This window comes from Neovison vison, chromosome 2 (genome assembly GCF_020171115.1).
Source record: "Neovison vison isolate M4711 chromosome 2, ASM_NN_V1, whole genome shotgun sequence".
Lineage (NCBI taxonomy): Eukaryota > Metazoa > Chordata > Mammalia > Carnivora > Mustelidae > Neogale > Neogale vison.
In genome coordinates, this window is record NC_058092.1 from 200,526,385 (window position 1) to 200,552,727 (window position 26,343).

Here is a 26,343-nt window from a genome sequence, read left to right on the forward strand (position 1 = left end):
CTTCAGGAAAGCAGATTTCAGGCGGCTATGAGAGGTGATGGGCATAATTTTTGGCTTGAGGCTCCAGAAGAAGAGAAACCTCCAGAACCAGGGGCTCTGACTCAGCAGTAAGTGGGATCCCAGTAGTGAGGGAAAGGGCAGGAGCAGAGAGGTATGTGTGCCTGGGCTTGGACTGACTACAGGAAATAGAAGGGCCAGCACTCAGGACCAGAACCTGCCCCACTGCCTGTCTTGATGGGGCAAAAAGGAACAGGGACTGTCATCTTGTGCAGGGGCTCCTTAGCCCGCAGAATGTTTCTCTCTGACAAACACCTCCTGGACAGGGACCTTGGATTTCAATACCTACAGGGACCAAGGGGGCTGAATGAATGAGAGGACTATGGTAAAACAAGGGTGCGGTTTCTCAGCTCCAGCTGATTCTTGCAGTGTGAGAATGTGAACCCAAACTCACTAGATGGTATAAGTTAAGATTAGATTTGGCCTCATGACAGAAAACCCAAAATAACAGTGGTTTAAAAAAAAACAGAGGTCTCCCTTTCTCTCTTGTATACCAGAAGTAAGCCATGAGAGCTGATAAGTAGTGGTTAGGATTCTTCCATCACTGCAAGGGTGTGGTGCATAGCCATATGATCCGAAAAGGAGGCTAGAGGTCCAGCCATCACATCAGTGCTCCGAGCAGTAGATAGAGGAAGGTGGGAAGAGGGGCAAAGAGCACATGCTGGTTACCTTTAAAGAAGTCTCTTGGAAGCTCTCATATAGGGTTTCTAAATTTTATTGGCAGAATTAAATGTGTGTTCTCCTCTAACTATAAGTGAGGCTGGGCAACGCACCTTTAGTTCTGGCCCTCCATGTGCCAAGCTAAAACCAGGCACTCTGTGACTAAAGGGAGAATGGATATTGCCGTACACAGCCAGCAGCCTCTGCCCCACAGTGTCCCCTTGCCTCCAAATACTTTGCACCCCATATTCCATGCATAGGATACTCTGGAGCTTGGGGGGTGAGGTAACCCTGCCCCTCATCCTGTTACAGCTTTCCAGCCCAAAAGTCTGGATAGAGGATGTGGTGGAAATGGAGGGGGCTGTCCGGGGAGAGCCCATCCCGCTGACCCAGCTCTGTTTGGGGAAGAATCTTATGCCCAATGTCCCCCACGGAGCAATCAAGCTGCTTGGTGACACGTCTCCTGCACAACTCAGTGGCTTCTAGCCTATTTGTCCTGACGAGTTCCACATGCCTGAATTGGCCTCAGTGGGCTCACCGGGGTATGGCTTTGGGGCAGACCGCCTGGCCCTTCCATCTGCGCTCTTCATTGAAATAACCGCTGAGGCGGGGAGGGGCAGGGACAGCAACACCTAGACTGGGTGAAATTGACAGATTTTTAATGTTCAGCAACTAATGTTTGAGAATTTTAGTTTGGAAAAAACAAACAGACCTATGGGCCAGATGTGGCTCTCAAGCAGCGCAGTGCGGGGGCAGGGTACTGTTCGATGCAGGAATTGGGGCTCCTCCCCTGGCAAGGCTGGTCTGGGGGTCTAATGTCCATGGAGAAGGCCCCGCATGAACCCCCTTCGTCCTGGTGGGCAGTTCCAATGACCACCTGTCTGGAGGCAGATCTGGCCACAGCTGGAGTGTCGGTGGGACTCCTGCAGACCCCTGAGTGGGAGCCGGTTGCTGGGATTAGCACAGGCGCTCAGGAGAGTCTAGCTGACCGCCACGGCCCACCCCCTGGAGTCGGGCGAGGAGTCAGGACCGGTTCAAGGGCTGGGTGTCCGTGGGTGTCTGCCTGTGGCGCGTGGGGCTCAGCAGAGGGGCCCTCAGACCTGGGGTCCGGAGGATAGGGATTAAGGCCTTATTTGCCCGGCCTGCAGACTCCACCAACCGGGACGCACTGGATATGATTGAACGCTGCATCTGTCTTGTGTGCCTGGATGCCCCGGCGGGCGTGGAGCTCAGCGACACCAACAGGGCTCTTCAGCTCCTTCACGGCGGAGGCTGCAGCCAGAATGGGGCGAACCGCTGGTATGACAAATCCCTGCAGGTGAGCCTCCCCCGCGGCAGAGCCAGGGCCGAGCCAGCAGATGCGCACACCTGCCGGGCTCACACGCTGGCCTGTGCTGCCCAGGATGCCGCGTCTGGGGCCGGGGGGAGCCGAAGGCACTGGAAACGTGCCACTGGTATCAGCCCCTGGGACTGGTCACACCCCTTCCCGAGAGCCAGTGACCAAACCCAACTCCAGCTCCCAACCTTCCTGCAGCCTGGGCCAGGTGTGCAGGACCTCAGGGTCAGACCTGGAGCTCACTCCCACTCTCCAAGCACACACTGTAAGGTGGGGTATCCCGGGGGCCTCCTGAACATAACCTCAATGCATCCAGCAAGAATCATGGCTGATGCCCAGAAGTGCCAGTTTTTCTGAATCTCCATCACTCTTGTCCGACTCTTTCGACATACCTCCCTCCAACTCTGAGAAGTAGGACAGCCCAGCATCTCCACAGAAGAAAAGCCATAAAATGAAATAATGCAATTCCTATGTTTTTCATTCACGTGACATCAACCCAGAAAAAAGATGCTCACTTTAGCCCGGAGAGAAATGCTCATGCAGGTGCAGATGAAGTTCGAGTTTGGGCCCCTTCATTCCTGTTTCTCCAGCCTTTTCTCTCCGGTGTGTCAATCCTGAATCGATCCTTGTTTGTTTTTAAAGCCCCCCACCTTACTTTCACAATGACCATATTAAATAGCCAGCGATTACTATGCTTTGGGCTAACATCGGCTCCCACAGATAAGCATTGCTGGGCAACATTTCATTTTTCTCTTTCTCTGGCCTCTATGTTCTGCAGGTTATCCTTTTTATTGGTTTGCATATTGATTCTGCTGTTTCTGATGAGTTCACTTGCTGCTGCGCTGGCCGTTTTATCCTCCACCAGTGGTGCTAATGGCTTGTAATCTTTCATGGAGCAGCTGTGGGAATGTAATGATATAATGGATGTAGGGGACCAGAAACATAGGAAGCCTCGGTAGTGGTTTTAAAAAAGCACTGTTTTCCTCCCTTTTGTTTTAGTGGCAAGGACAGAAAAGCATTAATGCACAAGTGGGCACAGTCTTCTCCTCCTGCCCCACAGGGGTGATTGTGCCCACCGCTGGGTGCTGTTCACGGGCAAGACAGATGATCAGATGACCTGGAGAAGCCAAACAGGCTCCAGGGACCTGAGCTGAGCGATCAAGAGCTAGAAGGAAGCAGGAGACAGAGAAGCAGGGGACACTGGGGAGAAAAGAAAAGACTGCAAGGGATGAGTTTTGAGAAAGACTCTGTGGGGAGGTTGTTGGAAGAATGGGAGTAGAGATTCGGGCCACTGGCTCTAGGTGAGGGCTGGGGGAAAGACAGGAGGAGAGTCAGCTCACATGTGTTATAGTGCCTCAGAAGGGCATCAGAAAACTGCCAATAATTGTTTGTTCATTTGCTTGTGGATGGGGGACCAGATGGGATGCTGTGCTGAGCCGGGCTGTGGGCAGCCTCACCTCATCTGGGTTACACGTCAACAATCAAATCTCATTCTTCTCCTTCTTTTTTCCCAGCACCTCTGTACATGCCGAGCATGTCCTTTGTCCACGTCAGCTAAGTACAGCCTTAGCAAACTCCTTACAGTCCCTGGGGACCTTTCCTAAACCTTCTCTCTGATCCTCCCAGCCATCCTGTGCACTGGGCTTTATGGGATCCATTTTCTTTTTTTTTTAAAGATTTTATTTATTTATTTGACAGAGAGAAATCACAAGTAGATGGAGAGGCAGGCAGAGAGAGAGAGAGAGGGGGAAGCAGGCTCCCCGCTGAGCATAGAGCCCGACGCGGGACTCGATCCCAGGACCCCGAGATCATGACCTGAGCCGAAGGCAGTGGCTTAACCCACTGAGCCACCCAGGTGCCCCTATGGGATCCATTTTCAATGGTAGCAAACTGAAGCCAGGAGCTGAAATATCCTGTCGAAGGTCTCCCAGCTGGCAGGTGGCTGTGGCAGACCTGGAACCCCGGTCCCTGGCTCGAAGCCCAGACAGCGGTTCATGGAACACCCTTAGAACACCTTTCCTTCACTCCCACCCGGAAACAACTATTTCTCTATAGGATCTGCCCACAATCCAAAACGGATCGTTATCTTTCTTTCACTCATTCAACAGAAGTGTTGAGCACCTACTATGGGGTAGACATGGGTCTAGATTCTGGGAAGAAAACCAGGGGGGCCAAACACACAGGCCCCATTTAGACCGATACTCACGCGAAGCTGTAAAGGATTGTGGCCCTGTTGCACACTGTACGATGGGGTGGGGGAACACAGGGCTTAACAGAAGCCAAAGGAACTTGCCCATGACCTAAGGAAAGAGCGCAGGGCTTCAGGACAGACGGTTAGGAATCACCGGGCTGCTTCAACTGGGGAACCTTGGGCTCTACCCTCACTGCCCAGAGCATTTCTGGGAAGGAGGTCACCTAATAGAGCTGTCTCGAGGCCCCCATATTCTCAGGTCATGGCAATTTCATACAACATTCCTTTTGGGACATTATGTGCTTTTGTGTCCTTGGAGGAGGGTTCCCCCTCCCCGCCCCCCGCGCCGGAGAGGCCAGGGAGACCCAGCCTGGAGCCCAGGGACTAATTTGAGATGCAGACCCTACCTGAGGTCCGCTCACCTCTCTCCCTCCTTATCACAGTTCGTGGTGGGCCGCGATGGCACATGCGGCGTCGTGTGCGAGCACTCCCCGTTTGATGGAATCGTCCTGGTGCAGTGCACGGAGCATCTGCTCAAGCACATGTGAGTCTGGGCGCACTCTCCCCCCCCCATCCCCTCACCCTGCTACCCCCGCCACAGCCACGGGAGCCAACACCAGACTGCCAAGGCACGGCCGGGCTCGGCCATGAAAAATTTGGGTGGCCACCGGGGGGCTGCATTAGTCTGGAAAGTGTCTTAGCGAAGGATGGATTCGGAAACCAGCTTGAGCTCAGACACTTTATCTGCCACGGACAGTGGGGGCAGGCTGGGCATCAGGAGAAGCTTGGCCAAGAATTCTTAGCCAAAAAGGAACATCTGCTTTGGCCCAAGGAACCCAGACCAATATCTAGTGCTTATTCTGAGTCAGGCCTCTGCCGACTGTTGACCCAACAGAGGGGACGGGGGAGGTCTCTGAGCTGTACCTCCTTCCACCCCGGGAGCTGGACCTTTCTCCCTAGCTTCCGGGCTGGCCGGACTGAGTGCTTGCCTATCCCTTAAACACCCCGAGTTCCTTCCTCCATTCACAGCTTGCTCCTTCTGTCCCTCCAGAATCTTCTCCCTGAATCAAAGTTCTAAATCTCTTCCATGATTTGGGCGCTCTTTAGAATCCCTAAAAGCGCAAAGCAACCCTCACAAACAAACAACACAGTTTGCTTCTTCAGTTTCTCTCCGAGTGTTTCCCAAGTGTTAGTGGAGCGGAAGAACGTGAAAAGAAATAGGCTCTGGAGTTGGGCGGAACTGGCGGGAATCCAGGCTCTGCCACGTGCTTGTTTGGGTGGCTTCGGGGACTGAGCGTCAGTCTGTTCATCTGTGCCGGGGGCCCAGGGCAACTCACACCCCCTGAGGCTCCAGCAGCTAGGATGCCCACAGAGGGCGAGGCCAGCTGCCCGCAGTCCTCAGCTCCCAGGGCCGCAGGCCATCACCTGTCTGTGCCTGCAGGGTGAAGAGCAGCAAGAAGCTGGTCCGAGCAGACTCTGTCAGCGAGCTCCCAGCCCCCAGGAGGCTGCGTTGGAAGTGCTCCCCGGAAATCCAAGGCCTCTTAGCCTCGTCAGCGGAAAAACTTCAACGGTAGAAAGCCCAAGCCTCTTTTAGGGCGATGCTCTGATGTCACCCCGTATCCACTCTCATCCCAACCCCCTCTACCCAGGACGATGAGGCCCCTTGGAAGTTTAAGACCCCAGGTCTTCTGCCTCCCCGCCCCCCGCCTCCGCCCCCGGCCCACCCCTTCAGGGAAATGTAGTCAAACTAAAGGGGAGTTATAACTCTTGAGGAAATAACCTTGCTCAAGTCTCCATCATTTCCATAAAATGCAAACATGGAGCTATTTTTTCACAGGTTTCACCTGACTGAGCTGAGTCAAGGGGGGGAAATTATCCCTCTGCTTTGACTGGTGGGGGGGGGGAGTAATAAACAACTGGTTTGAATAGGTCATTTGAATCCAAGCTACTTCAATTTGCTTGAATTTACACTACAATGTGACAAGGGGACCTTTCTCCCCAAGGGGAGAGAGGCAGTTTGGTCCCTAACGGGACACAGGCAGGAGGGCCGGGATGGGGGTGGGCCTCTGTGCCCCCAACCCCTCACTGGCGCAGTGCCAAGTTGTGGAGGGAGCTGCAGGCTGGCAACTAAATCGGCCTCTTGGTTTTTCATTCCCTCATTCAGTAAGTGAGCATTATTCATTCATTCATTCATCAAACATATGAATGCGCCAGTACGTGGAAAGGCTGCGGACACATAAATGAATATGCCATGGAGCCTGCCATCCACACTTCAGTGGAGGAAGTAGACCCCAGACCAAAACATGTGTGATGCAAGTGCCCAAACTGGAGAAAGGCATACAGGCCTGAACCCACAGAGGACACAGCAGTGGAATTCTACCAGGAGATAGTGGAAGGGCTTTGCAACAATGAGTCTTAAAGGATGGATAGGAGTTCGTGGTGCAGGCAGCTGGAGAAGAGGCAGAAAGGCAGCTTGTTTGAGCTTGTACATAGAAGATTTATAGAAGATGCAGGCTGGTTTGGAAACCAGCAAGTGAGAGAACGGCCAGAACTGAGGCACTAAAGGGAAGTTGAGGTCACATTTTGAAGAGCTTTGCTGTTCTTGTGTTATGGGGCCTGGATGCTATTGTGCGGTGGGGAGGAGCTCTTGGAGGGTTTGGAGCAGGAGTTTCAGGGAGCCAGTGAGGAAGATGCAGTGAGCAGGACAGATCATGGCCAAGCTTGGAGGGGAGGGAGGACGAGTCCACCACAAGCTGGTCTGGGGGCTGACTGGCTGACGCGGGAGAGTAGAAGAGGCCTCGGGTGTTCATCCACAAAAGATGCTGGGAGCTCAACTGTAGGGGGTGTTCTTGGGATAAGCAGGCCTCTAGGAGAGCCAGTGAGTTGGTGGGCTGACATCCTTGGGTGGAGAAAGGTGCCCACTCACTTTCAGAGGTCTGAGTGGTGCCTCCAAATTCTCTTTCCAGAGGTGGGGAGCCAGGAGAGGTCTGAGTGTGGGAAAGCAGGAGGACCCTCGAGGGTTCCGAGCTGCCTACAGAAGGGAGCAGGGTCTGAGTGGGCAGGGCCCAAGCAACAGGCTTGCAGGTGACTGTGTGACCATGCGCTCAGCCTGTCGAGAGACAGCTAGCTAACTGGCTGGACCCTGGTCCCCAGAACCTGGTCCCCAGAACCTGGCACGGCCCCACCGCGAGGCGAGAAGGCAGAGAGCATCTGAAGCCTGCAGCAGTGTAATTGGAGGGTGGAGGTTGCCTCCCCAGGGCTCTGCATTCACATACAGCCTGTGGACAGACCGTGTGGACCCCGCCAGACATTGCTGCATGGACAATCAGCCCAAACCCCAAGCTCATTGTGAAGGAGGGTACTGGTCCATACTGGTGAGGGAATGAATGCTCAAAGGCCTCAGTGTAGAGTCAGGGAATCTACCCGTTACTCTGACCATGGCTCGTGGGCAGTAAAGAGCCGGATGTGTCACAGGAGGCTCAGCAATCATTTCTGGGTAAGACGGGTTTACAGTCGAGCAGCCCTTGCTGTGGTGACCGGGACCCCCAGGGAGGCCCCAGGCATTTCTTCTCATAGCACAACAGGGAGGAGTCTCTGTGAGGAGACATGGCTTCCAGCCATCGGAGAAACGGGTTTTTCCTTGGGCAAAGGCGGTGTGCCAGGTCTGGGAGAATGGCCAGGGTGCCAGAAGAATCTGAGGTTGTGGGACACGCATTCCCAAACAGGTCAGATGAATGACTTCTTTCAGGCCCACTTCTGCAGGCAATGGGTTCCAGGGTTTTGTTTGTGGGCAGTGTTGTCCCTGCGCATGCAAATGTCTCTTGCCCCCACGCCCCATGCCCTTCCCTGCAGCCAGGTCCCCTCCCCGACCACCAGAACAGGGCCACTGCCCTACCCGGCCAAGCCTCCCCTTCAGCTCAGGGAACACTGGTCTGACATGCCCTCTGCCACTTCCTCATGTCAAGTTTTGTCTCTGACACCCGATGCGTTCCCAGTGGGCAAGGACCATGTCCTCCACCTCCAGAGTCCTGGGTCGTAGACCAAGCTTGAGCCACTCAGTTAGACTTCGTAGTCTGTGCATTCTGTTTTGCATGCAATAGGGCCTCTTCTTTTCTCCCACAGAATAGTAAAGAATCTTGACTTCATTGTGTATAAGTTTGACGTCTTTGGGAAAACATTCATTAAGAAGCAGAAATGCAGTCCTGATGCTTTCATCCAGGTGGCCCTCCAGCTGGCCTTCTACAGGTAAGCAAAGCCTGACAGCGGAACAACTCGGCCCGGGTGGGCTGCCCGACAAGCTGCTCTAGACTCCGGAGTCTAGAAGCATCCTGGAGAGAGGAATGACTTTCTGTGGGCTGAGAAACTGGGAGGAGCAGGGCAGGCTGCAAGGAAAGAGGAGCCGCCTGAACCGGGATTCAGAGTCTGAATCCAATCTCAGAAATGAGAAGGAAGGACATCATAGTCAGGAAGTTGCCTGAGCAAAGGCCCAGGGGCTGCCCTCCTCCTGCCCTCACGTGGGCCCCTATAGCTCTGCCCTCTTCCCTGATAAGGACATGCAGCCAGCACCCCCTCCATGGGTCCAGTCCAAGAATGCGAACTCATCCTTGGTTCGTCCCTGTCTCTCCTCTCCCACCCGGGACACCCCATGTCCGTCCTCCAGAAGTCTCTCAGACCTACCCTCTGTCTTCCATCTCCATGGCCGCCGGCCCCTCCCCGGTCATCTTGTGCTTGCATAGCGGCAGCAAGCTCCCAGGGGGCTCTGCTTCCCACTCCCATCTTCACAAATCATCAACTTTGAAATATGCAAATAAGCTTCCATCACTTACCACCTTGAACCCTCCCCATGGCTTCCCACCATGTTTAGAACAAAGTCCAGGTTTTGAAAGGCTTCTTGTGAACTCACTTCTCCTGGGCCCCTCCTCCCAAGCTCTCTCCCTCCTCTGGCCCTTTGCTCCCCCTGTGTCTCGCACCCCCAGCCTGCTGCCACCACCCCTCTTCACACGCCTGCTCCTCCCCTCCACCCAGGTCTCTGCCCAGGTGTCCGCCCTCAGAGGCCTTCCCTGACCCCCTTACCTCAAGTAGCCACCTCAGACCCCTTCACCATCCAACTCTCCAGCCTATCATATTGTGTTCTCTTTCATGGCAGTCATTGTTCATGTGGGCTGCCTTGTTCACTGATTTGTCAGTTTTGTTTTCTAGACTGTCTCCCCCAAGCATGACACTCTGCATGTCTCACACACCTGGCCCAGAGTAGGCCTCAAGGGCTGAGTCACAGACGTGAGAAGACACTACGGGAGTATTAACTGGGGGTGGCACAGTCAGGTCGGGTTTAGAGAAATCTCGTGGTAGCTCTGTGTTGGGGAAGGAGAGAAAGTAGAGAGCAAGGGTTGAAAACAGGGCAGGGAGGCCAATGGGTCTTTTATAGGAGGCTAAACTAAAATGCAAAGTAGACCAACCTCAAGACAAGGCTGGCTCCTGTTGGTTCCAGTGTTCCCAGAGCAACTGGCACAGGACCCCACCAGTACCTGCTTTTATTTTGCAATATACAGGGGGAGCAGGGGACATAAAGTGACCTTGCAATAAAGCCAGGGGAAGGAGGTCTCACTAACGAGCAGACAGCTCCCCTGTGGACACAGCATCCCAGATCCTAGTGTCCTCCCGAGGGGCCATAACTCACAGGGAGAGGAAATGGCTTCAGCCACTCTGGGCACTGACTCCGTGGGGAAGGCTGACGTCATCCCAGGTGAGGTCTGTGCTCATCGTGGGGACCCAGAGACCTCGCTGACACTGAGCCGTGCTAGGACCTGGTGTCTGGAACCACTGTCGCCATTCTGATACTGGCAGGTGGCTGGGATGGGCCATGAGACAGGGAGCATTTCAGTTCGAGGGCTAGGAGGGGCTGGCCGGCCCTGCACACAGCCTCCTCTATCCTCAACTGATCCTTGTGGCACTGGATGTGGCCAGCAGTGGACATGGCCGGAGGCTGCTGGGCTCAGTGAACAGCCAAAATAGGATCTGCTTCCCATGGAGAACATTCTTCAGCGTCTAAGCCATAACCAAAAAAATGTTTTTACTCTGCCCCTAGATTCAGCAAAGCCTGAAGATGCCTAGATGGGGGTTGATCAGTGACTAGCCAGTGATGGCATCTACTTTTGTGCTGGGCATGGTGTCTGCTGCCAGGGACCGTAGAGATACTGGAAATGAGCTCACTGCCAGAGTCCTTCCTACCTGGGGTAATGAGACAGAAGTGTCCAGAAAGTTTATTCACCTTCTCACCAAGTTACAACGCCAAGCCCTGTGCTGAATCAGACTTGGTCTTCCTCTTAGTAGAGCTCCCTCAGCACAGAAGATACACACTCTGACAAGGCCAGCATGCAGGCCCATGACTTTTGTCCCCTTATCAAGGCCCCTCTGTGATTCTGAGTCTTCCTCCTTCCCACCTCCTCCAACACCAAAGACTTTGCTAACAGGTGAGAAAAACATGTGCCAGCCAGATGTGCAAGCCTCGGAGTGCTCACGGAGTGGTTCGTGTGCCTAAGGAAAGGACTTTCCCTGGCTGGGGCTGGGAGAGGCATAGCCATGGCACCCATGGGTCTGTTGGAAACTCAGCTGCCCCCGGACAGGCAGGCCTGGGCTGCAGCCTCCTCCCTGCCTCAATCCATAGGTCATACTTGAATTGTTCTAAATAAAACAGTATTCCCTCAAGGATATGAATGATTTATCACATAGTTATTCCATTCTGTGCTATTAATCAAACACTCATCAGGTCTCGAAGAAAATTCTAGGTTTCCCACCAGATGGAGGTTTTTTGAAAAGTTACCCGACACTTCTCTATTTTATATCCACACAGTGTCACCGGTGGATGAAGGCATACACAGCTCTTCCTATTAGCGACTCCCCGACACTCATCTTTGGGAAATCTCCCCGAGAATTCTATTAACATTAAAATGAAATACTGTGCCCAGTAGAGTCAGGGCTGTAAACATAAAGCCTGCAGATGCTATTTTTCTTCCAGCATTTATGGTTTCCTGAGACGGCGACAGCGTTTGCCATTCATCTTCCATCTTCTGCAGGCTCCACAGGAGACTCGTGGCCACCTACGAGAGCGCGTCCATTCGCCGGTTCCAGGAGGGCCGCGTGGACAACATTCGCTCAGCCACTCCGGAGGCGCTGAGTTTTGTGAAGGCCGTCACTGACCACAAGGCTGCCATGCCAGTAAGTCCTACTCCGCCTGAGGAGAACCCCAGGAGCCTCCTGTCGTCCAACTCTCGGGGACAGCCAGGTCCTTTCACTTGCTGGTCCCTGAGTAGCCCTTCGAGCCCCATCTCTGGTCTGTTGACAGGATTCAGAGAAGCTGCTACTTCTGAAGGATGCCATCCGAGCCCAGACCGAGTACACAGTCATGGTGAGTGACACGGTGCCTCTTCTCGGGGGAACTCATGACCGTGGGCCCAAAAGCTGGTCCTGCAGGCACTGGGCCACGGCACAGGACCTGTGTGAGAGCCGAGCCACCAGCCACCCAGTGGCTTGGCTGATGCCATGCCTCTCAGCCTTTTTCTTATTTTTAGTACCTGGGTAACACAGCACTCATTTTCACTTGGATTTTACAAGAATACCATGAATGATCTCTGAAAGAACAATAATGGTAATAATAGCACCAAATACATATAGTACTTTACAGTTTATACAACAAGAAAAGTCAAATGTGAGAGATGGCGGCCAAGCCTGGCCCACTATGGTGGCTTGGGCACCTTGTATCACTGCTGGTGGGATGGTACTTATTCCCACCTAGAGCTAGTTTTGCTTTCTTATTTTCTATTTATATCTCCTATGAGTAAAATGTTTTTGCTGAAAATTAATAGTGAAATTAGAATTTTATTTATTTTTACTTTTTTTTTTAAAGCGAGATAGCAGGGGAGGAGGGACAGAGGGAGAGGGAGAGGGAGGGAGAGAATCTTAAGCAGGGTCCATGTTCAGCATGGAACCTGGCATAAGGCTCCATCTCATGACCCTGAGATCATGACCAAAGCTGAAATCTAGAGTAAGATGCTTAACCCACTCGACCACCCAGGTACCCCAAGTCAAAATTATTTTTTTTGTTAAGATTTTATTTACTTATATGAGAGAGAGAGAAGAATTAGAGAGAGAGAACACGAGAGGGGAGAGGTCAGAGGAAAAAGCAGACTCCTCACTGAGCAGGGAGCCTGACGTGGGACTCGATCCTGGGACTCCAGGATCATGACCTTAGCTGAGAGCAGTTGCTTAACTGACTGAGCCACCCAGGCGCCCCTAAATCAAAATTCTAAAGGAAATGTTCTCTTAGTTTAAGGAAGTCGTTTATTTTCTAGCATGGCAGAGCCATCATTTGCATATAAATAACAGAGAATAAGCTACTACTTGGACAGGTGATCAATATATCAGTTGAAATTTACTCTGATATACAGTCTTTGAAGGAGCATAGATCCTGTGACAAGGGCTTGACCAAATTTCACTCTATATACTTGAAAGCAAGTACAATGCTTATCTGGGTTTTAGAATGAGCCAATGTAGACTTCTTTCCACTCAGTTACCAGGTCCTAAATTCATCTGAAGAGTTAAATGTTCATTCTGTTTGGGGAAAATCAAGCTCACACTCATGTATTCAGTGGGTATTTTTGGTCTTCTTGCTTAATGCCAGACAAGGTGCTGGGTGGGAGGAAATAAAAGGTGAAGTCCACAACCCCTGTCCTTAGTGAGTTTACTGAGTAGCTGAGAGGAAAATCCCTTAAATGATAAATCTCATCTCATGTGAAAAGAATCCTCAGGAAGTAGGAGAGAGCATGGAGGGGCAAGCTAGTTCCTCATCTTGGGAAAGCCAGGAAGACTTCCCAGAAGTGATGCTTGATATGAGACTTGAAGGATGAAGAGATGCTTGTCAGGTGGACATAGAAGGGAAAAATAGTCCCAGAAGGGAAGAGTATGTGCAAAGGTAAAGAATCTTGAGAGAATAAGACACATTGGAGGAAAGGCAAATAGTTCAGTGTATGTTTGCGAAGAACAGAGGCACAGGAGAGGTTATGAGGTGGGATTTTTCAGTCACAAAGTTTATTCCAGTGGCCAGGTAGGAGGAGGACTGGTTGGAGCATGGGTGGTCTGCCAACATTCAGTGACACTAATTAGGAACCTATATAATATTTAGGTAGAGCTGAGCTAAGGACTGACATAGGGCAGGGGCAGCGGATTGAATAGGTGGACACCAACTTCTGCTTAGCCATGGTAGACACAAAGGTTAACTGTTACTCCCTCTGAAATCCTCAGAAATATCAGCAAAGGCAGTTTTTTTTTAAGCCATGAGTATACTAGGCAAAGAGAGTGGGGAAAAAAAACAGCAAAGTTTTCACGTTGGAAAATAGAACAGATGGCCAGTGACTTAGCAAACCAGGGGAAGCTAAAACCCAGGTGAACAGTAAGGGAGACCCAGGAACCCACTGAATTGTAATCACAGAATGGCTCAGGCATTGGAGGCACCCACCAGAAGTACAGGGGTGTGTGTAGGGCTGAAAAGAAGAGGGTTGGCTGATTATCTCTATAAGAAAGAATCAGACCCTCAGTTCCCTTCCACCACCCCATGCAGTTAGGTGACTACCCTTTCTCAATGGTAAGCTAGAAGCTTAGCCTCTGGAGAAGCTGAAGACCGAAGACTCTAGATCTGGGGACACCAGGTAGAGCTCAGGGAGGGTTAATCAGATTAAACATGGCAATTAATCAAAGTCTACCTACTCAGCTCCAGGTTCATTGGGAAGTACTTTTATTACATGATACTTTTATTAGCATGATATTCTAGAATTTCTCTGTGGTGAAACTGACCAGGCCAAGAGAAGAAACTCACAGACACTGACGGCTGGGGTGCCCAGAGAAAGAGCCCAGCCAGCTCACCTCCCAGTAAAGGATACCAGAGGGCAAGCACAGGCTTACCCTTGTATCTTCTTATCATTCTTTCAGTGCTTTATTCTGAAATATAAGTAAGTAGCCATTAATCATCAGACGTCGAGGAAAGCCACTAACATAAGACACAAAAGCCAGTAGAAATGTTTTTGTGTAATTTTAAAATTTTTGGTTAATTTTTAAAAATAAGAAGAGAAACTTCAAAGAAATGAAAACAATGAAGAAGCAGGAGAACATGTTTTAAAACTGTAATTGAGGTCCTCCAAAAGATAATGAATTTATTGCATCCATTAATAAGAACACAAAACTGAAAAAAATCTTTTGGGGGCAATAAAAATAATTCTGGGGGAAATATGGTAGAAAAAATGCAATGGAAGGATTAGGAGATAAAGCTGAAATAATCTTCCCCAAATATCAACAAAACAAGAAATGAAATATGGACAGAAAAAAGGCTCATTATGTGAGAAACAATATCCCAAGTAAAACATATCCAGAAAGAGAAAATGGGGGTAAAGGGGAACAACAACAAAATAATTCAGGAAAACTTCTCAGAATTGAAGGACGTGAACTTCCATATTGGGAGAGCCCACCATGTATTTGCATGAGAGATGAAAAGATTCATACCAAGGAAATTTCACAACACAAAGATCAAAGAGAAGATCGTAAAATCTCTCAGTGGGAGAGAGGGAAAAAAAATATGAAGATCAGGAATAAAAGTGTAATTGAACTTCCCAACAATATCACCGGAAGGTGGAAGATAATGGAGCAATGCCTTCAAATTCTGAGGGGAAATTATTTTTAATGTATATTTCATACCCAGCTAAACTATGATCAACTTTGTAGAAGAAAGACGTTTTCAGACAGACAAGTTCTCAAAAGCTTTACTTTTTAAGCTTTCTTTCTTGTCAAACTACTGGAGGATTTAGACTACTAAAGTCAGAGATAAAACATAAAAGACATCATAGGCTCCAACAATCAGAAGATTCAGCACAAGAAAGTGAGAAAGACGGTGACAGTAAAAGGAGGTCCCAAGTCGACAGCTGTTCAGCAGACACAGAAACAATCAGCCCATAGAGAATCCAGAAGAGTGGGTGCCTGGGTGGTTCAGTCAGTTAAGCAGCTGCCTTTGGCTCAGGTCCTGACCCCAGGGTTCTGGGATCAAGTCCCACCTCGGGCTCCCTTGCCAGTCACTCTCCCAGCTTGTGCTCCCGCTCGCTCGCTCTCTCTGTTAAATAAATAAAATCATTTTTAAAAAATAGAGAAGCAAGAAGTGAGAGATGGAATGAAATTGATAAATTATCTGATTTAGTTGACTGTACTAAGAAAAGTTTTACACTTCTGGCTGAGAGTTTAGGAATCAATTAGTTATAGATCTCTAGAAAGCTAAGCAAATGGGGAAAATCGTAATTCAATCATTTAAAAATTGTCCATACCGAGGAAAACAAAAGATGAATAAGAAAGGAAATCTGATCATAATACAGCCTGAGACTCAGATGGGAATACTTGTATAATTTAAATCATGTCAGCACTGACTCCTGATCAAACAGTGAGGAGTTAAAAGCAGCTCTGTTGAGAGGATGGGAGAATGGAAGACTGTCTGGAGAGCAGGAGTATGAAAGAGCCAAAGGTTCGTCTTCTATCGCACGAAGACATAGATAAAGCTGAAAAAGGTAGTGAATGCATTCTAAGACTGTTATTTAGCACTAAGACAATTAAATAGCCAAACTGGTTGCCTCTGTGGAGTGGGAATCAGACCTGGCAAAGAGACAGACGCCTTCAGCTTCTCCGGGGTTTTAAGCTATATAAATATATAGCTTTGGTCATAATTGATTTATGGAAGATTTAGAAAAATATCCTCTAAAGCATGGCTCTAGGGTTCAGCTCTGTTAACTATTTTATGTTGATGGGAACAGCTAAATAAAAGAGAGGGGGTTGGGAAGGGGAGAACTATGAAAATCTGTTGTGGTGGATCTGGAGCCTGGCTGGCTGTGTGGTGCTGGGTCAGGGTCAGGGGGAAGAAGCAAGGAGAGCTACAGCTCTGTGGCAGCTGTATTGGGCCACGGTAGCGAGAAAGGACATCCCAGTGGAGGAGTCGTCGTGGTCCAGACCCTCCCACACAAACTCTCACAGCACCTTAGGCTCTCCCTTCACAGCATGCACATCCCCAGTGCCCAGCAGCCTTGGGCACATAGTGGGAGCTCAAGTAAGTTTCCCCGAATGGATGAAAGACTGAACGATGAATCGTGTTACTCATGATGACTCGTGGCCTTAATCCAAACACTCCGTTCAGTCAGCCTTGGTTGCCGCCGTGAGCTGGAGGGGGTGAGGACTAGAGGCTGGCTGCCGCACAGAGCAGCGGCTTCCACAGTCTACACGAGTCTGCGATTTGACAGAGGAACCAGCAGCACACTCACTGCATAGACGGGCTCAGAGTCCTTCCCCTCTGTCCTAGCGGGGCACGTCCAAAGTGAGCTGTGGTTATAGAACATCTTTCCAGCCTATAATTAGGTGCATCTGAAGAGACTGGGGCCTATGACTCATCTTTATTCATTCATTCTTCACTGAAAAAGAACAGCTGTCAAATCCCAAAACGTGCCTTGTAAACTTGAACGAAGTTCATTGTGATGGACTTTTCCTCCTATCTGGGGCTTTAACAGCTAAGCAGCCGTCTTACCTAAGTGTGAACCTCCCAAGATTTACACTTACCCCAGTGTGAACGCACTCCTATAGGCCAGAGATGGCCCCCAAGTCTCCACCACTCCTAAAACTAACCCCAAATGAACATGTAATCCAAGTAAAACCAGTGTGCGTGCTACATATGCAGCCTCAAGTGGGGAGGAGAGGAAATGGGTACGCAGGCCCCACTGCTCCACTTCCAGCTAGACCACCTCCAAGCTCTGCCTACATAGACATCCTAGAGTCCCCACTGCTCTGATCTTAACCTTTGATAAGAGTTCAAGTATCTTGTAATAAAAAGGGAAAAAAATCTTTCTTCATTCAACAAGCTTTCCCCCTGTAAACATCAGCTGAGCCTCTAAGATGTCTAGTTCCTGTCTCAGAATGATTTCTTAGGCTGTAAATCCAGTTTATTTGAACCGATTCTGAGCCCATGAAATAGCAACCAAGATTTAAGAACAGGCCTTAATGTCCTCTATCCCTCATTCCCTGGACTCTGGCTGGGGGATAAAGTGTTTGTTGCAGTGAGTGTCTGCCCAGTGATAGCCTGGGGCACCGCTCTCCATGCCCCAACAGGACCCAGCACCCATCCCTGCCCCCCAGTCTCCTCCCCTACTCAAGAAAGTACTAGAGATGCCCGGCCCACCCCTTCCAATTAGAAGGGTCATAGGCAGTGTGTCGGCAATGACCCTGCTGGGGTTGAGAAGCAGGGGATACTCAGACTCACAGACCTTTAACTCAGGCATGCTCACATTAGAACCCAGCCCGCTCCGGACTCGCCCTGTGCACGTAAGAAGGGTCCGAGGAACACGAGCTGAGCGGTAGAGTGGTCAGCCCTGGGTGGCCACCCACATACGTGCACAGCAAGCACCAGGTCAGCATAAGCCAGGACCCTTGCAATGGCCATTGGCATTGTGGACTAGAGAAGGGGGAGGGTTTGGGAGCCCCTGTCTCATTTCCTGTTCTTTGCCCCCAACTACCCAGGCCATAACAGGGATGGCCATCGACAACCACTTGCTGGCGCTGCGGGAGCTAGCTCGGGACACGTGCAAGGAGCTGCCCGAGATGTTCACAGATGAAACATACCTGACCAGCAACCGGTTCGTCCTCTCAACCAGCCAGGTACGGTGTGGCTGTCACCCAAGGGGCCACTTAGTGTAACCAGTGAGCTTTCTAAAAGGCCAGTTAGCATAAACCAGTGACCTCAGCCCACTAGCTAGAGTCAGACAAGTCCCAGAGGAGCTTCTCACAGGCTGCATGCCCTTTGGCAAAGTGACCTAAATGCTCAGAGTACTGATTTCCCCACTAAGTGGTTGTAATCATGGACGCCCCCCTAGCAGAGGTGTCCTGAATGGGAACTGGTGCTCTAGCCCTGAGCTTACCAGCATTCAATCTGTTACCTGTGGGGTGGTGTTCCACCGTGACGGCCACAGGCTCTGAAGCCCAACAGGTCTAGAGCTAAGTCCCGGTTCAGCTAGAAGCAACAGTTTGGGTAGAAAGCCTAGCCCAGTGGCTGGCGTGGAACAGGCACTCCAAACAGGTCACGGTCATTATTGTAAAGGGCTATGAGACCAACTGCAGACGATCAGTGGCCAGCCCAGCATCTCCCAAGCCTGTTCTGTTGGAGGACCACTGTGACAAAGACAGAATACAGTCTACTGGAGAAGGACAGCAGTTGAGGAAAGAAAAGGACCCCCAAACGTCAGTTGACTAAGACTCTGCCTCATCTGCTAAAGGCAATGAGAGGGGCTGATCAAGTTGTGTTTGAGGATAAAAGCCCACTCAGTAATTTGATTCTGTCATGACAGCGGTGAGCTCGCAGACGCGAATCAGCGAGGGCAGGCCACAACAACATAAATTCTTCAGGAAACTATCCACGGGCCAAAAAGTGCTTTGGAATGGTTTTACGGCCTTCAGCTGTTGCACGGCAAATTTATCTGACAATGAGGTGACTCTATTAGCAAGACTAATGGTTTGTTCTGCCCCATTAAAACGGCCGGTGTCACTTCTGAAGGCCTGACTACACAGCGCCTAAAACCTTGGGTTTAAAAACAATCCCCAGCCTGCAACTCCCCGAGAATGTGTTCTAGTTTTCCCCGTATGACCAGCTAAGACAATGAATTTGGGGGCGGGGGGGGGTGGTTTGGTGTTTTTTCTTTCTCCCAACTGACAATGAACATGTATGGCGGGAATGCCTTCGGAGACACATTTTCCTGATTTGTGATCCTAATTACAAAACCTCAGCACTCTGAATTCAAAATGTGTTAGGTGCCTAACTAAAATGCCAGTCGATGGCAGTCTCTGAAATGCCCAGCGCTGGGTAATTGCGCATGGCGGGGGGCTATGGGGAGAAAAGAAGACCAGCCAGGCAATACTGACAGTAATTAAGGATGTGGGGAAAATCGACAGAGAAGACAGGCCAGATTTCCTTCCGTTCATAAATTACTCCCTCTGGGAAGCCATCTAACTATGGGGTGCCACCAGGGTGCCATTGAGGAAATTACCCTGATTGCCTCGGTGCCTCATACAGCCCCCAAAGGTGAAGGGGAGACTCAGCCTGAGACCCAGCACAGGTCACTCTGGGAGATTTTGACTTCATAAGTTGAGCAGATTTCCCACCAGGGAGTGGCTTATGGACCCTCTTCTTTCCATATCGTGCAGTTAGATGGGTTTGTTTTTATGACTCTGGCTGTAGCCATCCATGCTGAAGCTATTGGATCATTTGGTTAATTCAGTCAAACACCCAGGTGGAAAATGGAGAAGTAAATATCCCGTCGAGGCCTCAGGGTTGCTGAAACACCCTGTATTCTAGCAAGGTCACAGGTTACTTTTCAGACCAGTGGCTTCTGACCTGTCCTCTCCTCCAGGTGCCCACAACCATGGAGATGTTTTGCTGCTATGGCCCCGTGGTGCCGGACGGCTACGGGGCCTGCTACAACCCCCAGCCAGAGAATATCCTTTTCTGCATCTCCAGCTTTCACGGCTGCAAGGAAACCTCTTCTACCAAGTTTGCGAAAGCAGTGGAAGAGAGCCTCCTTGAAATGAGGGACCTGTGCAGTCCGCCACAGTCTACAGGGGGCAAGCCACTGGCGCCACAAGAAAAAGCAACAAGGCCCATTCAGGGGCACCAACCTTGACTCCTGCCGCTAGGTTTCACCTCCCCAAACCCAGCATTCTGCTGCCTCTAGACCCTGCCAAACCCCAGCTCCCAACCCTCTCCCCCTAGCTTTCGGTAGCTCCCCTGTCCTCAGGGCCCAACAGACCACACAGAGGCATCACGCAAAGCAAGAGTATGAAGAGGAAAGTGTCCCTCTTCATGGGGATTGTCCTTATTTGCCAAACTGCCCTCTGGCCTGTGCACTGGGAAGTAAGTCTGGCCTGGCTCTGAGGTGGCCTTGGTGAGGTGTGCAAATCTACACCACCTTCCCTCCACGGCCGCAGAAGCGTAATGGTGGTGTTTACTTCTCCAACGGGACCTAATGTGTCCAGGGGAGGTTTTGCCCAACAAGAGAATGTGTCACTCTATTACATGCAGCAGATCTACAAGTGTCATAAAGAAGGAGGCTAACTCCAGGTCAATACCTCTTTTCTTCTGGGAGGAGTAGGGGACATTGTTTTCTGATTCGAAGCAGTGTGACCATGACCTCCTCCAGGGTGGCTTGCACTGAGCCATACAGGGCTGTAAACACCCCTTCCCTACACACACACACACACACACACATCCAGTTAATTTAAAATACAGTGACGCAGGCCCCCAAACACATTTCTCCTTTCATCTCCCGCGGGCAGCCTTCCGTTGAGTTTGGGAAAATCTGAGAAGGGAAAAAGAATCATCCGCCATTGCACTGACCTTAGGCTGCTCGGCCCCCGGGGCATCAGTGATAGTCCAGGAGGAGGAAACAACCCAGTCCCCCCCAAGCAGCAGGGTTGGTGGGAGGACCAGTCCATTCTCTCAAGAATCCTGCCTCTCGTATTTTTTTTCTGGTGGCTTCCCCACTGCCCTTTCTATAAGGAATCATACCCGTTATAGGTGATCTGCCTTCTAGAGGAGAAGTGAAAGGGTTGCTTTGGGGATTTTTCTGTCATTGTTATTTTTGTTTTGTTTTATTCATTCTTAAGAGAGGCTTTTAAGAAAACCATTGTGACATTAATTTCAGAAAATGATCTCAGTGGCCCAAGCAGGTAGAGGATGTTATCTAAGTCTTGTAACGAAACCCCATGTGGAGGAGCACAGAGCAGGGCTTTGCCTAGCCTGGCGGGGGGGTGGGGGGAGCAAGTTTGAGCAGACAGGTGGTGGGGACCAGGGCCAGGAGGAGGGAAGGGCTATGTCCAGAGTCAGCCCTGATGGAGGGACAGACCGTGCACAGAGCCAAAGTTAAGTTTGTCCTGAGAGGCTGTCATCATGAAGGAGATAGGAGAGGCACTTCCCACTGGGGAATATTTTTATGGTAAATCTAAAAAGGCAAGGGAGTGGGAAAGTAAGCAGAAAATCAAAACTGCAGGTAAATGAGGCAGTCTCTGTTCAGAGGAGGAACAGAGCTCAGTGCTAGAGAGATCTGCGGTGCAACCATGAAGGGGAGTCCTGGCCCCTCACTACACTCCCATTGTGCTCTGGGCTGGGGACCCTGTGCAGGTACCTCTTGCCCACTAGGCAAGTTTCTGCACTTTGACCTCTATGGATGGCAGGGCTGAGATGGGTTCTGCTGGCATTATGACCTTTGCTCAGCTCTCTGAAAACATAAACAGGACCAAGCAGTAAATGCTTTGAGCCCGGGTTTTAGACGGAGGATTTCTGTTGGATGATCTGCAATATTCTGCACAACCCTTCAGAGTCATCAGTCTGTAGGTCCATACTGCTTCCACAGACATCCACCTTCCTGCTACCCTAGGAAAGTTGCAGCTCAAGTGTCCTGGGAATATCTGGGGAAATGCTGTCTCCCTGCTCTAATTTGACCCAAAGCCACTTGTCTGTTCTCACCAAATGACCACAGTACAGATCTGAGTTCTCTGCTGGTTTCCTTCCATGGATTTCTGGGCAGGCAGAGAGCACTGATTTGGGGATCAGGCAACCCCACTGACCTTAACCAAGAGACTTAAATGCCCAGAGACTCAATTCTTTCTATCATCAAATGGGGACAAGAATGTCCTGACTTGCAAGGCTGTGAGGATTGTAGAGCACGTATGTAAAGGGTCTTGCAAAAGCAGGTGGACACTGGTGTCCTCTGTCATGATGATGTTACCCCAGTGGGCAATGTTCAGATGAATTTGCTTCAAACTTTTCACACTGATTTTAAAGAACCAAACTTACATCTATCATTCTCTGCACAAAAGGAAAGGAAACTGACTCTGCACATTCAGATATCAACCATGCACTGTGAGGGCTTCAAGAAGTGGGGGATTGTGGACATTTGGCAGGAGGGAACACCTCCTCTTTCTGAGGAAGAATCTGGAAGCTGGTCTTCCCCCTCCAAGAACAAGTGGAGGCGCTGAGACTTTATGCAAAGGCAATGCTGAGCCATGGCCATGGGCATCTCTGGGGGATCCTGGTAATGGAGACTGTTCCAAGTGTCCCCAAAGAGATGGAAAATGAAACATGGAGACAGTCACTGTGGGGGAGTGATGCATAATAAACATGCTTGTGGCCACCTTACGATACCGCTAAGTTGCCAAGATATATAAAGTTGACATTTGAGTTCTATTTTTATAAAATTGTTCTAGATTTATGGCAATATATACGTGTGTATTATAGCCTTTCGATTTTAAGTTAAAGTTTTGTGCTTTGAAGAAATATGTATGACTAAAGAACTGTATATTGAAAGCACTATATTCAAAATATTTAAAGACCGTAAGTCCGTATTCAATAAATACCAATAATACCAAGAAAGACGGTGTTAGCTATTGTTTCTAAACAGAAATGGTATTCAAATTTTGTTATAAGTTCTGTGAACTGGGTCAACGATCTGTTTGGCTTTGTCTGAGGTCAGCAGCAGTGGTGGACGTCTGAAAGATACAGGGTCCAGGAGAGAAAGGGAGGCAGGAACTTAGTCTCTCCTAGTGTGTGGCATGGGGAAAGGGTGAAGGGCAGAGGGGTGAAGGGCAGAGAGGCTTCACGGGCTTTTTGTGATCATGTTGGCAGAAATCTGGGTGTAGAGATGGGTGTCTGCACATAAGCCTGCACCAACATGCATAGACAGAACGGAGTGAAGGGAAAAGCACCAGGCTCAGAGATGGGATGACTGGATGATAAATCCTGTTCTATCTCCAACTCCGGGGATTGATATGTTTAACATTAGAAAAGAATAAAAATACAGGGAAGGTACATGTAGTTCAGGAAGAAGAGATTAGAGAGAATGAGGGAAAGCACTATTCAAAGAGGAAATCATTAGGAATATTCCAGAATCAAAGAAATATGTTATTCTAAAATTCTTGGGTCAAAGAAGAAATAATAATGGAAATTTAGAAATACTTTGATCAGAATGATAATAAAGATACCTTATATCAAAACCTCTGGGATACAGCAAAATTGATGCCTTGAGGAGAATTTTAACCTTAAAATACATCAGAAAAGAAGCAAGACTGAAAATCGATGAGCTAAGTGTAACTTACAAAGTAAGAAAAAGAGTCAGGCCCTAAACTTAAGGAAAGTAGAAGAAACAGTAAAGTCAAAAAGTAACAAAGGTAGGACAACTATCAATGAAGGATAAAACAAAGTTAAAGAGAAGTTAAACAAAAGAAAATTGGGTTCTTTGACCATGCATTCAATGGAGGGTGGGGAGCCAAGCCACGATCAGAGCAATGTGTGGTACACATTGGCCTGACCATTGCCTCTGCAGGATTTGCAGACCATTATGGCTGGCAAGCCATGAAACATATGAAGCCTCAAGTAAAACAAGTTTTTCAAAATCTACTAAAATCTGCCTCCAGTGGTGGCATTTTAGAGATGTGTTTGAACCCAAAATGATAAAACAAGAAGCAGCATAATATGAGGTGTAGATGCAAACCTACAGCCAATAAAGGAAAAATAAGAGATATTCACCAATGAACTATGCTTTTAAATCACCCAGACAAGGGAAGATCTCCTTATAGAGCAGCCCAGATCCATGAAGCTAAAGATTTACAAGAAGGTCAAGCTAAAAAATGAAGAAAGTGTGTCATGAATTTTAAGTTCTTGTTAGTTTAGGTGTATGAGTGCCAGCTTTTAATGATAAAATGCCTCAAAGCTACAAATTAAGAAATGATTTAGCACAGGCTTTCAAGCAAAGCCTGGGTATAAGCTTCTTCTTTAAATATGATTATTTTAAATCAGCTTATAGACTAGTTGGAGTTTTAACACTCAGAAATTAAGGGTAAATACATACGGTTTGAATAGAAATAGTGTTCATTATTCATTTAGCAAATAATTTGTTACCTATGTCAAGGCAAAATGAATACAACAATCATTGGCTTTCAAGGAGCACCCAATCTAATGGGATATTGATAAAGTCATAATTAAAATACAATGTGATAAATATCTTTTTAAAGTTGGTTCTTTAAAAAGAATAACAAAATAGACAAATCTCTGGTAAAACCAATAAAAAGAGAAATTCAGAAATAATATAATGAATAAAAGGTAGATACTACTGCAGTAGACACTATAATGATAACCAGAAAATATATCAACTACTTAATGCCAGTAAATTTGAGAATTAGATAAAAATCCTTAAGAAAATATAACTCTCTAAAACTAATGAGAGATATTAAATAAAATTTCTGGACAACCTTATAAATCTTAAATGAACTGAAGCCATAGTTTAAAATCTTCCCACTTAAAAAAATCTAAATCAAACAGTAGCAAACAAACTCTAACAGTATATAAAAAAGATAATATACCCATGGCCAAGTCAGGTTTATCCAAGTATGCAAGGTAGTTTAATATCAGATAATGAGCACTGTGATGTATGGAAGTGTTGAATCACTATATTGTACACCTGAAATATGACACTGTATGTTAATCAACTGAAATTAAAGTAAAAACTTTAATTTATTTAAAAAACTTTAAAACAAGAAAAATTTTAATTTATTTAAAAAACTTTAAAACAAGAAAATAGCTAAATGTCATTTACTCATGAACAGCTTAAAGAATAAAAATATAGGCTCACTCTAATAGATCATTAAAATGTATTCAGTGAAATTCAACAGTTATTCATAATTTTTAAAAAAAAACCCATTGCAAAAGGAAGTAAAAAAGAAATTAGCTTGATATTAACATTTACATAAAACATACAATATACATCATTGCAAATAGGGAAATGTAGAATAAAGTGAGGATATGCATTATTTCCACTTCTATTCATCATTTCACTACAGGTTCTAGCTTGTGCAATAAAATAAGGAGAAAAGGAAAGAAAGGCTTAATAAAAGAAAAAACCTATCATTGTTTGCAGACAGTGTGATTTTCTGTACTGAGAGGTTTGAAGTGGTGGGGGGGTGGGAGGTTGGGGTACCAGGTGGTGGGTATTATAGAGGGCACGGCTTGCATGGAGCACTGGGTGTGGTGAAAAAATAATGAATACTGTTTTTCTGAAAATAAATAAATTGGAAAAAAATCTGTAAACAAATTAACAAATCAATTAAAAAGATCAAGGTTGCTTGTATAAAATCAATATACAAAAGTCAATTTTATTTTATATACCACAACAAACAATAAAATCACAATACAAAATACATGATTTATAATAAAACCTAGGAATAAATCTAACAAAAGACATGAAGATCTATACACAGATAATCATATTATAATTATAATACAGATATTAATGTATGGAAAGACACTGAAGAAGATCTAAATAAAGGAGAGATATTTCAAGATAATGAATATGAAGGCCTTAGAAAGATGTTAATTCTCCCCAGATTGATCTCTAGATTCAATGCAGCTCCAGCAAAACTCTCAACAGGGAATCCTTTGCCTCTGGTAATGGTAGACTAGTTAATTCAAATGAAGCTTCCTACAGAAGACATTTTTAAATATCTGGCATATACATATATATTTTTAAAGATAGATTTATTTACTTATTTATTTGAGAGAGAGAGACAGGAAGCAGGGGAAGAGGGAAGGAAAGAATCTCAAGCAGGCTCCCCACTGAGCATGGAGCCCAACATGGGGCTTGATCCCACGACCCTGAGATTACGACCTGAGCCAAAACCAAGAAGCAGATGCTTAACCAACTGAGCCACTCCTGGTATATATATATTTTATATATATATTCTTAAAATCATAGAAGAGCTCACTAGATCAAGATCAGGGAGAGGATGAGAGTAAGCAAGCATAGCACTGGAGGTGCTTTTACTCTGGGGCTATTTAGGGATCCTTGAATAGGCAGCCTAGAAGATGAGATGCAATTTTTGAGTCTTTGCAGTGTTAGGCATACAAAAAATTGGAGTCCAACAATACCCAGGGGGAATCCTGGCTAGCTACCACATTCTTTGGGGCAGGAATGAGGATAAAATATAAACGAACCAA

At 48.0% G+C, this 26,343-nt stretch overlaps 1 protein-coding gene and 1 pseudogene across 1 annotated transcript in view; both read left to right on the forward strand.

Moving 5' to 3' along the window:
- The window catches only part of CHAT (choline O-acetyltransferase), a 45,692-nt gene extending 25,711 nt beyond the window's left edge, over positions 1–19,981 (forward strand). The window contains exons 7-14 of the mRNA XM_044236611.1: positions 1,866–2,035; positions 4,688–4,788; positions 5,686–5,814; positions 8,367–8,489; positions 11,318–11,459; positions 11,587–11,649; positions 17,829–17,966; positions 19,712–19,981. Coding sequence (XP_044092546.1) covers positions 1,866–2,035; positions 4,688–4,788; positions 5,686–5,814; positions 8,367–8,489; positions 11,318–11,459; positions 11,587–11,649; positions 17,829–17,966; positions 19,712–19,981 — 1,136 coding nt within the window. The remainder of the gene's footprint in view (positions 1–1,865; positions 2,036–4,687; positions 4,789–5,685; positions 5,815–8,366; positions 8,490–11,317; positions 11,460–11,586; positions 11,650–17,828; positions 17,967–19,711) is intronic.
- Positions 19,982–23,649: 3,668 nt separating this feature from the next.
- Positions 23,650–23,985, forward strand: LOC122898954 (annotated as a pseudogene).
- The last annotated feature ends 2,358 nt before the right edge of the window (positions 23,986–26,343 follow it).